The sequence below is a fragment of the Glandiceps talaboti genome, chromosome 8, assembly GCF_964340395.1.
Source record: "Glandiceps talaboti chromosome 8, keGlaTala1.1, whole genome shotgun sequence".
Classification (NCBI taxonomy): domain Eukaryota; kingdom Metazoa; phylum Hemichordata; class Enteropneusta; family Spengelidae; genus Glandiceps; species Glandiceps talaboti.
Window position 1 is genome coordinate 26,280,968 of NC_135556.1, and position 18,095 is coordinate 26,299,062.

At 34.7% G+C, this 18,095-nt stretch overlaps 2 protein-coding genes across 2 annotated transcripts; one reads left to right on the forward strand and one right to left on the reverse strand.

The window, feature by feature from the left end:
* Nucleotides 1-1,479: 1,479 nt before the first annotated feature.
* Nucleotides 1,480-5,572, reverse strand: LOC144438567 (E3 ubiquitin-protein ligase RBX1). The gene is made up of 5 exons (XM_078127651.1): nt 5,489-5,572; nt 4,681-4,759; nt 3,952-4,022; nt 3,228-3,313; nt 1,480-2,763 (listed from the first exon to the last, which is right to left on the reverse strand). Exons 1-5 carry the CDS (start codon nt 5,561-5,563, stop codon nt 2,751-2,753), a joined length of 324 nt encoding a protein of 107 aa, XP_077983777.1. The 5' UTR covers nt 5,564-5,572; the 3' UTR covers nt 1,480-2,750.
* A 227-nt stretch (nt 5,573-5,799) lies between these two features.
* LOC144438574 (BBSome complex member BBS7-like) lies at nt 5,800-17,340 on the forward strand. Its single transcript, XM_078127658.1, has 14 exons — nt 5,800-6,092; nt 6,351-6,479; nt 6,949-7,124; nt 7,537-7,796; nt 8,628-8,694; nt 9,761-9,941; nt 10,309-10,393; nt 11,048-11,150; nt 12,084-12,351; nt 12,909-13,111; nt 13,970-14,134; nt 14,539-14,752; nt 15,173-15,296; nt 15,876-17,340. The coding sequence occupies exons 1-14, from the start codon at nt 6,054-6,056 to the stop codon at nt 16,010-16,012; spliced, it is 2,151 nt and encodes a 716-aa protein (XP_077983784.1). The 5' UTR covers nt 5,800-6,053; the 3' UTR covers nt 16,013-17,340.
* Nucleotides 17,341-18,095: the final 755 nt, after the last annotated feature.

Here is an 18,095-nt window from a genome sequence, read left to right on the forward strand (position 1 = left end):
CAAGTGTATGTGGAAAATCACTACATGTTATATAAACATTCAGTCATGCATGATGTGATGAGGCAACAGATACAGCATTTTTCTAAAATAGGTTGGTAATGGTATATCTTGACATATATCCAGGATGGATATATCACCAATCACCATGTTCATTTTTGTGGACAAATTACTACGTGTGAACACCTCAAAACCATTCAAAAACACCTTGAAAAAAATATAATTCACTTTTTTTTTGTATTTACCGATATATTGCTGCTCTCAATGTCAGAACTTGATTAGCTTGGAGCTACTTTTCTGGCTTTTTTACCCCTGGGATTGCTTTATTGTTGCTGTGCATTGCATATTGTAAATGAACATTATTATACTAGTACAGCTTTTGTGTCATGTAAACATGAGCTGATGTCAAATACCAATGCCATGGTAATTACATCTCACAGACAGACAGATATCTATCATTTACCATTCCAGCAGTCCTTATTGCTGTAAATCCACTTTTTTATGGCACAGTACAATATACATCGCCAAGTTTATTTTTCATTGCCTCAGTGGAAAATCACACTCACTTCTACTAGCTAAGAATAGCGGCTCAACTTCACCAGTCACTTACTGGTTATCTACACACTGCCTTCTTTTCATATACGATATACCCTCAGACCTGGTTATTGTTTCTTTCACAATGAAAGGGATATTACATTATTTTTAATAGCTGAGGACATCAGAACATATGGTCTAGTGGTAGAGATTATGATTTGAACTCAATAGTTAACATCCTAGGTAGTGAGTGAGTGAGTGAGTGAGACAGCAGGTCCAGCATGTGTTACATGTATTTAACTGCTATGCTGAAACAATGAGTGCACTACATCCTGGAGAGAAGTGACCAATACATCATCAAAAACAGTCCTGTACATTATCAGCACTAGCACTGCACCATATTATGCATATACCCACATAAAAACTGTGTGAACATCATAACTTTTGTATGTGTTGCATCGCAATATTGTGCATATTACATCATAACTTATGTATACATTAAATCACAACTTTGTGTGAATTACATCAGAACTTGGCGTGCACTCCACAACTTTGTGTGAATTACATCAGAACTTGGCGTGCACTCCACAACTTTGTGTGGATTACATCAGAACTTGGCGTGCACTCCTCAACTTTGTGTGAATTACATCAGAACTTGGCATGTACTCGTATATATTACAACTTGCGTGTGCAATACATCACATCACCATATTACACACATTGTAGATGTACGTATTTTGAGAGTCATTTGAGTTATCGTTACAATTCTATCATAAGTCTCCCAAGAGGTGATTGACTTCAGTAGTAACCAGACATTCATTTGAGTTATCGTTACAATTCTATCATAGGTCTCCTAAGAGATGATTGACTTCAGTAGTAACCACACATTCAAGAATATCTCAATACATGGCCATAGTCTGTCAAATCAGAGAATGTTTATTATTTTAATACAATACAAGAAGAAGAAAACAGACAGATTATTCTGCTGGTACATTGTACATAAAAAATACATTTTGAAAAAAAAAAATCAATTGTCAAACCTTCCACAAACTTGTCCATTTGATATTCCTGTATGCAAATGAAGTAATTTGATATTCCTGTATGCAAATGAAGTAGTTTGATTCAAACTTTTGAATGTGACATCACTTATTGGACAGTGAAAACAAACATTGTCAAAACCAGTTGTTTGATTTTCTCCCCCTCCCCTGGACAGAAATAAATCTTTTCCTCACAAAAAAAAAAGTGTCCTGTATATTCAATCAAGTTTTTGCGATATGGAGTATGGTTCAATCATTGCATTTCTGAAACTGAGATGATTTCTCACTCCCTCCTCCACCAAACTGACCGTTCTTTGAATCATTACAGACAATTTGGCCTAAAAATAGCAATTAACAATCTGATACTTCATCACTACAAAAGATACACTGCTCTGTTCATATACACTGCTTTGTAAAAATTACACAACATTGTACAGTTTAAACCAGCATGGTTGGAAGCCATACACACTCTACAAGATGAAACTTTGGCAAATAAATCTATGACGTTTGAAACTTGACAATCTCTTGTTTTACTTCACACTTTTATTCAACTGGAGAATAACATCAATAGCACATTTTTTTTTCTATTTTCATAAATAAATCCTTTGACTGATCTGAACAACAAACTCATATCCTACATACCAAATAAATGAACGATGTTAATTTGTGAACGATGTTAATTTGTTTGTTGGAATCTCATATTGGGAAAAAATTGGTACATTGGCACCCCTGTACATGCTCATCTAAATTTTTGTACTTCTAATGTGGGGTTTATACTAGGGTGCATACAAAAGAGTATTGACGTATAAACATCTGTAAACTGGGTTTATATTAAGGTGAATACAAGAGATATTGACTGTTTTAACATCTGAAAATAGGGTTAGGGTGAATACAGGAGATATTGCCTTTTTAACATCTGACAAAAGGGTGATCACACTAGGGTGAATACAGGAGATATTGACTGTTCAGATGTATCTATCAGGGGAAGTATACTTTTCTATCTAGTAAGATATGTATATACATTTTGCTACAGCATTAGGACCTTGTATCAATGCGTGTCTTTTTTACAAAACACTATAAATGCAAAAGTTTTGCATGGAACAGCGACATGAAAATCATCTATTATTACTATATACTACACAGGTGGCTGGAACTAATGTGTAAATTACCAAGAACATCTCTTCAGTGACCATACCTATAGAAAATAACAAAATGATTGTCCATGTATTAGAACATGGATAACAAAGTATTGAAGTAACTGGTAGGCAACTACTGATTTACTAAATAGTGAGTGTTAGTGAGTAAAATAAGTAGAGCTCTGAACAGTCTCTACCCTAGCTGGTACAATGATCATACCCAGGGATTTTTGCAGTTTCTTCCTTCCAGCAATGTTACACATTTCCCTGGGTAGGGAAGGCCACCACTATCCTTAAATTGTGCTGTATTAGTTGGTTGACAGGCAGTCAAGAAACCAACTGATAAATTGTACATTAGGGACCTGACTAAACTACATCAAATATAAGCTAAGGGTGAAAGACATCTACATTTATATAACCTATGGTATTTAGACAATATAATATGATGGCAGGCCAAATCATTTGGTAACAGATATCCATGTAAATGTACTGGAAATCAAGTGATTAGTAAAATACAACTTACTTTTGGAATTCCCACTCTCTGTTATCAAGAGGACAGACTTGTCTTGTCTTTAACCATCGTGATATACAATGAAAATGGAAAGCATGCTATAAAAAAAAAAAATTTCACTGAATATTAGGAGAGTTGGATAAATCAAGTCACAAATACTGAGTGTGTTTTAAATGACATAAAACTTGATGATTATGATTCATACAAACTGAGTGCTGTGAGTTGTTTGTCATCTACTGTTACTATGATACAGACTAAGTACAGTGGGTCATTTGTGATGCATCTACTGTTACTACCATGAGTATTATTAATATACAGTGCATACATTGAATAACGTTGGTATGCAAGTCATTTTTTGCTAATGACAGTGCATCACTCTCAAATGCCACAGTTATTAGCACCTGTTACAATTACCCTCACAGCTAATGTAAGGTTATACTGTTCCATACTTACAAATACTGTTTTGAAATTTGATATTTTTTCAGTCCTGAATCCCTGCATCTAATGTATTATATTTTTCTCTAATGTTGTCATATAGAGAATTCCATTCTCTGTTTAAACACTCCTTAAATCCCAATGTTTCATTCCCTTGTTCTTTCAATACTGTTGTCTTTTCAGTAGTGCCATAATTATTAGATAGGATTATACTGTTATTCTGGATAACCTTTTTTTTTCTCTAGTTAAACTCTTCCACACAACTGTCATTTTAATCCAAGTCAAATAATGGCATACTTACATTACAGACTCCCCAAGCCACTGTGCATTCTTCAGATGTAGCAGAGGCTTGATTAGCTTGACACTCAATGCCTGAAAAATACATCATAATTAAAGGTGAAACACTGAAAAGAAATTCATTATCTCTCATTTTTAATATCATACGACTCTATTTACATGTACATGTACAGAATTAATCCTTGTAGTGTGAATGTAAATGGCAGATTAAGGCCTTGTTTACACTTTGCTGTTTTCAAATGAAAGGCTTAAGCACAACTATTTTGTTGCATTTAGTTTTACACCTATCATCTGCATGAAGACGACAATATGCAAATGAAAACGCAATAATTTGAAAACGCTGCTGAAAGTGGATCATTTTGAAAATGATCTGTTTTCATTTAAAAATGGAGTCCATATAAACAGGCGAAAATGGAAAGATTCGCAAATGCAGTCATGTAAATGACTGAAAATGGAACAATTTGAAAATGCAAATATTACATGTGGACCTCAGGAATGACACCATTGACGACGTACCATGCACTAATGTACCAAAGTACATGTTTAAACCAGTTCTTTATGTTTGTGCATGTGCATTAGCATCATTTTCAAATTGTTCATCTCTGGTGTTTCTGTGTAGCTGGTCAAAAAACACTTATTGGCCTACCGTGTAAATCATGAAAATGCATTCAAATGAAAACAATATTATTGATTTTGAATATTTGTTCTTTGCTTAGAATTGTAAAATACTTACATAGATCCATGATGTGATTACGACAAATAGCACAATTATCAACCACAATGTCCCATGCCCATAGTGCTACAGCATTCCACTAGAGACAAAACAAAAAGGTTGATTAGTGAATACAGCTAAACTGACAAGATTTCTGAGATTTGTTGTTGATGGTGATGCTAACCATTAGCTAATAGTGTGGAGTAATTCAAAACTATGATACTATTGATAGTGTTTGGTAGACAATATATTGATTTACAAACAAGGACTTGGTGAAAAAAATTCCAAAAATCCAAAATAACTACCCAAATTGTCATCCATATGGCCACTTTAATAGCCTGTCAAATGATGACAAAATCAAAGCTTGTGGCAAAAATGGCAGAACAGACAGTGTCAACAAAACATATTACAAATTGTATACAGAATGACACAGAGCCAAGTTTATAGGATGACTCGACAATATCAATTTCGCCACTGAGGGCGCTACATGCACTGCCTTCAGGGATTTACATTACAATATTATTTTCCGACAAGTGACACGTGATGAAATTTCATTTTCATTATTACGAATTTCAAAACCACATGCGGTAGATTAGAAACTATATCATCCAAAGTTTTCCTAAATTGAAATATTCTGATCCCATGAGTGGAATCATTGCCAAGAAAAGGTCCGCTTCTTTTGCTTTGTGCAAATGAATGTTGCCAAAAAGCCAAACCCTTCGTTTTTTAGTTGCATTATAACTTTCAACTGCGGCTAGTAATATGTAGTCAAATTACTAAACAATTTGATGTAAATACTCAAATTGACATATCTTTCGTCGTTACCTACCTTTTTTACTTCGAAACGCTTTTTATCGCCCTTTGAAGATATACTTGGTGAATCCACGTCCATCGCCGTCGCCATTATTTTGAAAATTCAGACCCCCTAAGTGTCCCAAAATAAACTTTTTGATAAAGAGAGAGATTTGTTATCTTTATGACACTATTTAGCATAAATTATTGAAGAAAATCATAAATCTGTAAAATTGGTTTGCTTACCTTCGTTAAAAGTGGAATCTAGATTCATATTGATTGATCTGCATTAAAGGTAACTTATGGGGTCTAAGACGCCATTTTGAATTTTTGTACTGGAGCATAACATCCGTTTGTGTAGCAACAAGCACCTAGCACTTTGTTTCTGTAACGATGGAAGAGTAATTGTTGCATGTTCGCTGCATTACTTCAACTAGCACCCGTTAAAAAAATCAACCTGAAGTTGGTATCCAGCACATACAATCGCTGCCGTTACCGAAATCTACTGAACTCTTTCACTTCCACTTTACTACAGTGTCAGTGTCACACAACCCATCGTTCACATTGCAAGCGAAGGAGAAACTGTTTAGAAATCTGCCAATATGATGGAACTAAATTTACAACGTGTTGATTACCTCCAGGTAGGTTTTCATGTCTTGTTGTGAATGAATGAATGAATGAATGAATGAACGACTGAATGAATGAATGGGTGGATGAATGAAATGATGATGATGATGATGATGATGATGATGATCTGTTTTTGGTGCGTTCATTTCATTTTCATTTCCAAAGTTAGAATACATTTAGAATTTATTACTACATCAGTGCATGGATGTAATTTTCAGTTTCATAAATTAAACTTGTGTAGTAATTATTTCACATTGATTTCCTTGTTTCAGGTTGGGGTAACAGCACCAAAGACAATGAGATTGCTACCAGAAAAGAAATATAAAGCTCCACAGAAAGTAGCAGTGGCTGATCAAACTGGTGTGTTGCAGTGTTTTGGTATGAAGAAAGGAGAACCAGTGGTAGGAAATTTATGTTTGGTGGTATTAGAAAATAACAGTTTCAAATACATATTAAAGTTCTCTAGAAAGAGACATGTTTAATTCAAAGCACATCACTTGTTAGTCCTTCAGTGTCCTCACTAAGTCTAACAGAATGAGCCAAATTTAGTCATAAAATAGCAGCTGGACATGTTGAACAATTAAACTGGAGGTGTGAAAGGTTAGCTTCATACTTGCAGTGTGTATCAGGTTTGAAGGTACAGTACAGTTATGGAAATATATTTCTAACTGTCCAAAAAATAAACATCTAAAATGAATTGACTTTATGACTTTTGTGGTTTTATCAGAAATCAGTCCTAACTTTCTTGAAAGCATATAGCAGATTGCTAGTATTTTGAGCATTTCTGTTCAGGGTTTACTGCTTTTAAATATTTGTATTACACATTGAATACATTGTTATTTTATTAGTTTTGTAATATCTCTCTTTTAGCCTATCTTCAAGACATTGCCAAGTTCAAAGATTACGAGATTAGAACTAGGAGGTACTATTGGTACACCTCTAGAGAAAATATTTGTTGCAACAGGTCCAGAAGTTAGAGGATATTCAAAGAAAGGCAAACAGTTCTTGGGATTTGATACCAATCTGACAGAAAGTGTCAAAACAATGTAAGTACATGTGTCAAATTTAGGAATGCAGGGTAAGTAAATTTGCCACTCATCCTCATACTACTTACCAAATGTATACTTAGCCATCACTTAAAGATCTGGTATTCAGGCATTACATGACTTCATTTAGTATATGTACTCTAGAAACCCTTAATAATGCCATGAACTGTGCTACCAATGCCACAAGATGTTTTTAATGCCATTGACAGCATGTATTCACAGTAACATTATATTAGAAATAATTAATGATAGGAAATAATTAAACCAAATGTTTCAAGCAATAGTGTCTCTTTTTCAGTGTTTATAAGACTGTGGTTGAAATGCTGATATGGCATTCTGTGTGGTACATGTGTCCACTACTCATGTGGTACATGTGTCCACTACTGATATTACTGTTAATATTTTTCACAAGGTGGGTAGCAGGCAGTCATCTTTTTATCTCTGGTAACTACATCTACAACCATTATGTGGACTGCAAAGATCAGAATTATTATCTATGTAGTGATATGATCAATGATGTTATATGTCTTGATATGACCCGTGTATCTGATGTCACTCCTATCCTAGCATGTCAGGACAGAGTTCTAAGGGTACTAAAGAACTCAGATTTACTGTACGAAGTAGAAGTACCTGGTCCACCATTGTGTATGAGTCTGTTGGCAGGAAATGGAGGTAATGTAGGCTATACAACTCACAACACATGCAGACTTTGCTTTATGATTTCATGCAGTGTTTTGGCTAAGGTTTGAGAACTCCAGAAGCAGAAAGGGGTAAATAGAGTAAAACTGGCATATGGAGTTTCCAACACATTGTACCATAATATTGGTAGGGAACCCTGGTAAAATGACAGGAGAACTCGGGTAGATTTTACCTGCCAATCGCCCTTAACATAACCACTGGTAGGGAACCCTGGTAAAATGACAGGAGATTTCAGGTAGATTTTACCTGCTTAACAACATTGTTTTATGCATGTACTTCACAGAAATGCTAGTTCAGTAATTTTTGTGATTTGATAAAGTTTGTTATAGTTTGTAGGACTTAGTTAACTTTTGCTGTTAATTTATTAAACAAAACTCAAATGGATTCTGAGGGTCACAATACAATGTTTTTGCAATAGAGGTCAAAATGTTATCAAAATCTAGTCATTTTAGAATCCAATATGGCTGCTGAATACTGTCTGTGTGTCAACTTAATTAATGGAGAAATAAGAGATTGTCATTTTTCTTGATGGTGAACCCCAAAATTTCTTGAATTTCTTTTATTATTTTACAAGGACCCGGAACAAGCTTTACAGTTTTTAGAGAGATCACAAGAACTTAAATTTATAAAATTTGTTTGTGAGGTGCATGGTACATGAAATATAATGTATTCCCATTCTATACCACTGATACTTTTTAGGTATATATGAACACATGTGTGCATAAATCATCTAACTCCTATACATGTGCCATTTTTTTGTCAAAAAGTTTTTATGGATATTAACATTTTGATGTCATATTGCAGGTGAGGAAGGGGAGGAGTTGTTGTATGGTACAGCAGATGGCAAAGTAGGATTAGTACAAATCAGCAGGTAAGTAGACATAACCTAGTTTTTGTATCTAGCAGTGAATTCTGTAATAAAAGAGTAGCTTTCACCAGGTCATCACATCAGCTAAAATACCAACCATTGCGTTTTTAATTTTACCTTCTGTAAGGGAAGATTTTGATATCCACACTCTGACCACTGATGGCGCTCTTTACATGTAGCAATACAAAGATACATATCATGTACATTTTGTTCTGCACAAGAGACATACAACTAACATCTTGTCATATTTTCACTATGTACACTTTATACACCTTGCCATCTCACCTCCACATTTGTAAAAGAGTCTAAAGTCAAGGTTGTTATTGAGGTACATTACTTTCTAGGGACTATTTCCACCAATAGATTTCCACCCTTAACCTTCGTAGTGAGTAGAAGTACGATATTTTATTTTCATCTCCATTTTCCCTTATTTTTTGGCTGCATAGGAGTAGGGAAGAGTTTGCGTAAGTTTTGATGCTGCAATGCTTGTTTTTGTTTGTTTGTTTGTTTGTTTATTTGTTTGTTTATTTGTTGCTTGCTGTTTTGCCTTTATGTCTATTTTGCCACCACCAGATAAAAGATAAATTTAGAAATGCACGCACACTAGTTGTAAATTTGAGTTGCTGTGTTCATTTCATTACTATAAACGATTTCATTTCATTTCCTCCCTTGAACCTTGAAGCTGTTTCTTTCTTCAGTTAAAATAAATATATGTTCAATAAATTTTGAATTATGTTTTGTGATGTATCATACTGGTAATTATGAAGTGATGTTCCAACGTTTTAAATTCTCCCTCAAAACTTGAGAAAAATATAAGTATATGTAATAATAGATTTGTAGCTCAGACATTTGTAATTCCATCCTCATACATTGTTTCAATTTAACGTTAATAGTCCAGAGACTTAACTATATGACATGACATACTGGCTTGTATAATGGCACTGTCACAGCCAGATAGCCAAGTCTCTGAACTAAATTTAGCTATTCATACCAGTCTAGTGATATCTATATAGACAAATGTTTGTTTCGTGAGTTGTCAAATTCAACAGCATGTTTATTTCACCATTAGTCTTGGACCTAGCCATCGATGGGAGCTACCAAATGAGAAGAGATACGGGGGTGTGCTGTGTATTGAGAACTATGACATCACAGCAGATGGTGTACAAGATCTGTTGCTAGGTAGAGATGATGGCTTAGTTGAAGTCTATGGTTATGATGAATCTGATGAACCTATACATAGATTTAGTCAGGTAACTTCTAAAATAAGAAAACAATGCTTTGGCAGAATCAGTATGATAGCATCATAGTATGTAACTATATAGAGATTATAGTATAAATACATATAAGTGTACTAAGACAAGACAAGATAGTGGTTTGGAATCAGATTGCTCCATTTATGAAGTACCTTCTTTGGGAACTTGTATTATCAAGTTATTTAGACAATGAACCCTTTGTGCACTCAGAGTCTTGCACATATATGTTATCAAACTTCTAATATCCTATACAATGTAGCTCTGTTTTCAAGTTCTCTGTGATACAGAATTTTCATCAGTTGTATACAAAGTGTGGAGTTTATACTTTTGATATATCCTGACATCTTGTTCTGTTCATTCCTAGACCCTAAATGAGAGTGTAGGCTCTATTCAAGGTGGTGTTGTTGGTACTGCTAACTATGATGAAATCATTGCCTGTACTTACGCTGGTAAGATATTCTGTGATTCACCATAGATGTTTTGAAGGTACCCTCCATGGTCTATGGATTCACCATACATTTGTCAGTTGACACATACAAATACACATATTCCATCCACACCACACATAGTATTCAAAGTGAATATTTCAGATTTAATCTCAGGTTGTTCATTTCCAAGTATCACTACATTTATTGTAAACTATCAAAATAACCGAAAATTGACTTTAAAATCCAGCGGTTGTCCTGCATGCCTGAATGAAAAGTTTTGTTTACACGTCACATCTTGAGTTCAATACAAACTTTTATACTTATCCCAAATTCTAACCACTATCAGAATTTACCTTTATTGGCATAATACCAGAGTTCACTATTGAAAAACGGTTGTTTGTAAATCATGTACAATTTTGCTCTGAAACAAAAAGTTTTTTTTCTGAGCATCTCTTGTTACTGGCTAGCTTTACATAGAGTGTAACTTTCAGCCATACTTGTATGAATTGGATGATTAGTATGTTCTGAATTGAAGTCATTTCACTTACCACAAACTACAATGATTGTATCCAACAATAGGTATCTTCACCATTATACTGTAAAAAATTCATTTTTTTTCTAAGTGTCATCAGTGAAGAATACTTTACAATTTTTTGTTTGATTCCTTTTCTATAGGTTGGATTATGGGATTGACTACTGAACCTCAACACAAAGAAGTAGGACCAGGTGCTGAGGTCAAAGTTAGTGATGAAACACAGGCCAAACTTGTGCATATCAGGTAGGTCAAAGTTAGTGATGAAATACAGGCCAAACTTGTGCATATCAGGTAGGTCAAAGTTAGTGATGAAATAAAGGCCAAAATTGTGCATATCAGGTAGGTCAAAGTTAGTGATGAAATACAGGCCAAACTTGTGCATATCAGGTAGGTCAAAGTTAGGGATGAAATACAGGCCAAACTTGTGCATATCAGGTAGGTCAAAGTTAGTGATGAAATACAGGCCAAACTTGTGCATATCAGGTAGGTCAAAGTTAGTGATGAAATACAGGCCAAACTTGTGCATATCAGGTAGGTCAAAGTTAGTGATGAAATAAAGGCCAAAATTGTGCATATCAGGTAGGTCAAAGTTAGGGATGAAATACAGGCCAAAATTGTGCATATCAGGTAGGTCAAAGTTAGGGATGAAATACAGGCCAAAATTGTGCATATCAGGTAGGTCAAAGTTAGGGATGAAATACAGGCCAAAATTGTGCATATCAGGTAGGTCAAAGTTAGGGATGAAATACAGGCCAAAATTGTGCATATCAGGTTGGATGGGATAATATATTGCATCTATTATATTTATTGTCCCTAACAAAAACACTGGTAGGAAATCCTGGTAAAATACATGTGAACTCAGGTTGATATTACATACTTACTGCCCTGAACATCAACACTGGTAGGGAAACCTTGTTAAATGATAGGGGAACTTAATACAGTTAAGATATTTTGTCCTTGACAAAAACATTGGTGATATGACTGAACAACCCATATCAATTTAACCATGTATACTTGTCAGAAATTCCAGGGAGCGCAGATAAATTTTTACCTACCAGTATGTATAGCCGGTATTAACAAAACAATCTGATCAAATGACTGGGGAAGGCGGGTAGATTTTACCTATCTAACACCCTTATCTAGCAATCACATTGATTCAATCTTTTATGTCTACAGACAAGAATTGGAAGAACTACAGAGAAAAGTGATGAATGAGAGAGAGAAATACCAGAGTTCTTCTCACAGTAACAAAGCAGTGTCTGCCATTCCACATTTTAACATCAATGATAAGTTTTCACTGAACAGAGATGATGCCAGTTATACATTAAGTATTGAAGTACAAATGGCCATTGATAATGTCTTGCTACAAAGTGATGTACCAATTGACCTCTTAGATGTGGATAAAAATTCAGCTGTGGTCAGCTATAGTGCTTGTGATACTGAGGTAAAGAATAAACCGAGCTCTTGAATTGCATGAAAAAAAATCATGTATTCTTAGTGTGGTTTATGCATGAGTCAATGTCAACCTCCCACCTCAGGGCATAGTGGGGATTTGGAAATTAGTCTTATAAAATTTGTCAAATGCCCCACCCCCTGGGGCAAGACATTCTGGAAAAATCCCCACCTAAAACAAGTAAAACTCCCAACATTTCCCCCACCCCATGGGTGGGACATTCAAAAATTCTGACTGACATACAACCACTCTTTTACGTCTGTGAAAATGACTAGGGAGGTCAATATGAGGCAATTGCCCCACCCCCTCGGGCATTGTTTCATGACAAACACGACCTAATTCCCCACATTTGTCCTGTATCGCCTGAGGTGGGGTCCCTCGGGCATTACATTGACTCGTGCATTACAACATTCACTTGTTTCAATCACCAATGCATCTAAGTCCAAACCAATCATCTTTACATTACATTTATTAGAAATTATAAGTCCAGCAGAATAATCATGCAAATCTCACTACTAATTTATAAATACAAATATTTTTAATTTCAGAATGGTAATTTCTTACTAGCTACATATCGTTGTCAAGCCAACACAACAAGGTTAGAGTTAAAGATACGATCTATTGAAGGACAGTATGGTACACTACAAGCATATGTTACTCCACGAGTTCAACCTAAAACATGTCAAGTTAGACAGTATCATATCAAACCACTATCATTACATCAAAGAACTCATGTCATTGATGACAAACGGTAAGTTATTCATTTATCTCAATCTTTACAGATCATTTACATATTCTAACACATTCTGGTTGCAATCGTGGGACAATTCCATTCAGAATCTTCCTTTGCACAGTTTTGTAAGACTGAAATGGGAAACCTGGACTGTAGCAACCTTAAAATATCAATCTAAATATTACATTTTAGTTCCAGGTTTATACAACTTTCAATATCAGAATTCATATTGAGAACCACTAACTCCATGTAAAATGTGACTGTACGAAGTCTACTGAATAATATCAGAATTCATATTGAGAACCTCTAACTCCATGTAAAATGTGACTGTATGATGCCGACTGATGAATTCATATTGAGAACCTCTAACTCCATGTAAAATGTGACTATGATGTCAACTGAATGATATCAGAATTCATATTGAGAACCACTAACTCCATAGTAAATGTGACTGTATGAAGTCTACTGAATAATATCAGAATTCATATTGAGAACCTCTAACTCCATGTAAAATGTGACTGTATGATGCCGACTGATGAATTCATATTGAGAACCTCTAACTCCATGTAAAGTGTGACTGTATGATGTCAACTTAAGATAAAGGTCTATGACGGCCTGGATTAGCATTAAAAGTTAATGAGGAAAATAGTTGTTTGGTAAAGCTATGGAAAAAGTTGGTCCAGAACAAGTGAATGATCCTATGTAATCTTTACAGCTCTGTAGATGAGATAAAACTAATGTCTTGACCTAGGATTGAATTATGGGCCTTTGATTATTTGACAAGAATGTGTACATTTGAAACACGGATTCATTTCTGACATGACATATACAATCTTTGAGACTGTTCTAATAATTGTATGTGATGTTTTTTGACAGACCAATGAATGCTCTTAAACTCAGTGGACAGTTTAGTTTGGCTGAGATTCATTCCTGGGTGTGTTTCTGCCTACCTGAAATACCGGAACGAACACCATCAGGTGACAATGTAAATTTCCACTTTTTGTCAACATTCTTAGAGACCCAACTGGACTGTGCATACAGGTAAGTATCTATATTCATCAAACACTTTTGTTCCTAAAAATTCCTTTAATAATCTAAACAAAATCAGCAAAACTGTTTAGATTGGCTTAGAATTCTAATGACTTGCCAAGAAACTATTGGAAATGGCTATTTTTGACCTATTATTGACCTCTTATCTGGTCAAAAAGCTGTGACTGAACAGCACTCCTAGTGGTCAACATATCAAATCTTTTGTTTTTATAATAACATATTATATGATGTGTTACAAGGCCAACATAAAACAAATAGTGACATTTTTGCAGGGGGGGGGGGGTGAAGGAGGGACGATTTTATACTTTTTATAGTTAGAAATATGATAAGCATTTGTAGTGAGAGCTATGCTATTGTGATTTTCAAGTACTGGCAATTATATGATAACTTTACAGGAAAGGAGAAGGTATCTTCAAATCAGACAACATTTCCACCATATCTATTCTGAAAGATGTGTTGACAAAGGAAGCTACCAAGAGAAAAATTACCCTCAACATTTCATATGATTTAGTGGAGGAAAGTGTACCAGAAACACTCAAACTAATCCATCCTAAATTAGAATACCAGTTGCTATTGGCTAAGAAGGTCCAGCTGATTGAAGCCCTCAAGGTAAGAAAGTGTAGTGTGTACTTTCCTTTGGTTGACCTGTTACCTTTGTCATCTTGTGTGGCAAGGGGGGGGGGGGGGGTTAAACTAAAAGATTTGACGTTTTTGCCTTCATGTTAACCATAAGTGTTTGCAATCAGAGCAGTCGGGGGGGGGGGGGTGTCAAATTATAATTTGGAAATGGAAGGAAAGTTTCTGCAACTATTTATCTTACTCCATAGTACTTTGTTGGTAACAATATTTTCCACAGCCTTGATAAGCATGTATGTGTAGATATTTTGAAACCAAGGATTTTGATGCTTGGTAAAATGTATTTATTCACTGGCAGAGTCTCCAGATAGGTGACTTTTAGTTTGTCATGTTAGGCAATCAAGTATTCTTATATATATAATGATGTATTGTTTTTTTTGTTATCATTCACAGGAACTCCAAATTCATGAACAAGACTTAAACTTCATGTCACCTGAATACAGACAGATACTGGAAGAATCTGAGAAATTACAGAATGAATACAAGAAACAACCTTGTCACCTTGAGAGACTTTATGATATCCTTTTAATAGACACTACACAAAAATTCAATATGTTATCTGATCTGTATGTCAGTCTTTGTATGTATGTATGTATGTATGTATGTATGTATGTATGTATGTATGTATGTATGTATGTATGTATGTATGTATGTATGTATGTATGTATGTATGTATGTATGTATGTATGTATGTATGTATGTATGTATGTATGTATGTATGTATGTATGTATGTATGTATGTATGTATGTATGTATGTATGTATGTATGTATGTATGTATGCCTGTCTGTCTGTCTGTCTGCCTGTCTCTGTTTCTGTCTGTTTCTCATTCTCTCTTCATTCTGTGTCACTCTCCATCTGTATGTCTCTGTACCCCCCCTCTCTCTCTCTCTCTCTCACTCTCTCTCTCTCTCTCTCTCTCTCTCTCTCTCTCTCTCTCTCTCTCTCTCTCTCTCTCTCTCTCTCTCTCTCTCTCTCTCTCTCTCTCTCTCTCTCTCTCTCTCTCTCTCTCTCTCTCTGTCTCCCTCCCCCATTATCTTCCTCCCTCTCCCTACCCTTTCATCAATACTGAGGAATTGACCTTAACATAACTGTACGAATGATAACTGATTTGTTTATTGACAAATTCAAGTTCAAGGGTACAAATGTGAAGACCAAGGTACCACAACTTTTAGAAGTCCTGGACAACTATGACCTTCAAACACTCATCAGTTTCTTTGAGGCAACAGGCTAGATGTACAGAACTGATTAGAAAATGAGATTATGTAGATATTTATATGACCATAGGAGAAGAATAGAAGAATATCAAGTTTTGAGAAGTCTATCTGTTAAGCAATGTGTCAAGTACTTGTGATAGAATTGCCTAACTCTGCATCCATAGGATGAGAATACCAAGTTGTGAGAAGTTTATCTGTTATGTAATGTATCGAGTACATGCACTAGAATTGCCTAACTCTACATCCAATGTGTGAGAAGTCTATCTCTGTAGAGAAGTATTGAGTACATGTCCTAGAATTGCCTAACTCTGCATCCATGGGATGGGAATACCAAGTTGTGAGATGTCTATCTCTGCAGAGAAGTATTGAGTACATGTACTGAATTGCCTAACTGTGCATCCAACTCTTTCAATTCAGCAATCAATAGTAAAGTTGCCTAACTAATCAACCAAGTTTGTAATCTTTGAAGGATATCGTGTACATAGTTATGATATTGAATTACATGTACATATGACAATTACTGTGTAATGTGACTTTTCATGAATATGTCTGTTTATAGCAGTGTATGCTTGCCTGCTATCTGTGTCTGTATTTTCTTTTACGTAATTTGTAACTGAAAACCTTATGCATGGTGTAAAAACAGCATGCCACCAAATTGAAACTTGGTAGTCTCTCTGGTTTGGTAGTACAATTTTCAGTGTCAATGTGCCAAGTACATGTATGTGACTGTATTCCAAGGTTTCAGTGTTATGTGAATGTTAACAAAGCATAAAGTATATGCTCTATTTCAGTTTTATTTCAATCTGTCCATACCTACTTTATCTTTATTTCACTCTGTCCACACCTACTCTATCTTTGTAATACATTATATTTATGTACATGCCATTGTAAGACATGCATCTAATGGATTTCAAAGAAATCACTAAATTAGAGTTTTCTACAGAATATTTGTTACCAAACCTGTTACCCAGATTTTCACATATATCAGTTAAATCCTTCTAATGCCAAAAAAAAAAAGTTGACATTTTTTCTAATACACATATTTGATTTGAGGAAATTAAAAAACACAATATTTTTGCTGTTGATTATTCAGACAAAAAAGGTTTATTTACCAAACAGACCAATTTATGTTAAATCAAAGACTTCGATGCTACATGTGTAATTGACATACATATTGAACCCTGACCTATAAAGGTCAAAAGGTCAAATGTGAACAAGTAATTATTTGATCTCGGGCTGACGTGAGTAAAAACTGATGTGAACCACAATCACGGTGTATAACATTGTATTAGTGGAGTGAACATGTTATTTTATACTTAGTTCATTATGTGTTAGACCTTGTATCTGTACATATAAAAATTATAATTTTTTTAATTGATTTGTGTATATTGAAAATAAATAAAGATATTGAAAGTAAATATATATGATTTTTGTTACCTATACCAAGGAGTGCTTTGTATGAATTGAACATGAATTTTGGTAACCCATCCAAGTATGCTACAAGTGTAATTGAATTGTAATCTATAAAGTCCACCACTTTACCCACCCACTCCATATACATGTTGTGATTTACCTATGTTACATTAACCCATTATGTCTATATAATTAGTTGCCATAAGAAAAAAAATTCTTCTATTCAAGTCGAACCCAGGTCAATCTCCAGGCTGAGGCTTTGAAGTCTACCTCTTTGACCAATACTCCACACGTTGATCTTGTGATTACCTATATGTTATATTAACCCATTATCTAATAAATATAAAATAGAATAAAATTCTGACCAACGTACCTTCCTCTCTGAAGTCATGTTATCCGAAAGAAAACTTTTATTTTTTATTTTTGCCTAAACACAAAAATCACAGATAATAGAGAGAATATTTGTTTGCTTGAACATATATCATTGTTGGCTCAGAAGTGAAAGTTATCCAGCCTAAGAAAGACAAGAGTAAATATAATGTCAACTGTAGATGGCAGTATACATCATAAAAGTCAATTTCTTCACAAAGGTCAAAATACGCGAATTTGCGACTGTTTGCAGTCTCAAAACGACTTATTACGTAAGAGTTGAAAAATGTCAGTATCCTTTTGTTGGCAGTAATAAAA

What these genes read in the sequence shown, in the direction of transcription:
- LOC144438567 (XM_078127651.1), bottom strand. Translation starts at nt 5,563, where the DNA reads ATGGCGACGGCGATGGACGTGGATTCACCAAGTATATCTTCAAAGGGC. An exon ending in AGCGTTTCGAAGTAAAAAAG is followed by an intron (nt 4,760 to 5,488) that starts GTAGGTAACGAC and finishes TTTTGTCTCTAG; the next exon opens with TGGAATGCTGTAGCACTATG. An exon ending in TGGCTTGGGGAGTCTGTAAT is followed by an intron (nt 3,314 to 3,951) that starts GTAAGTATGCCA and finishes TTTTTTTTATAG; the next exon opens with CATGCTTTCCATTTTCATTG.
- LOC144438574 (XM_078127658.1), top strand. Translation starts at nt 6,054, where the DNA reads ATGATGGAACTAAATTTACAACGTGTTGATTACCTCCAG. An exon ending in TCTGTTGGCAGGAAATGGAG is followed by an intron (nt 7,797 to 8,627) that starts GTAATGTAGGCT and finishes GTCATATTGCAG; the next exon opens with GTGAGGAAGGGGAGGAGTTG. An exon ending in ATAGTGCTTGTGATACTGAG is followed by an intron (nt 12,352 to 12,908) that starts GTAAAGAATAAA and finishes TTTTAATTTCAG; the next exon opens with AATGGTAATTTCTTACTAGC.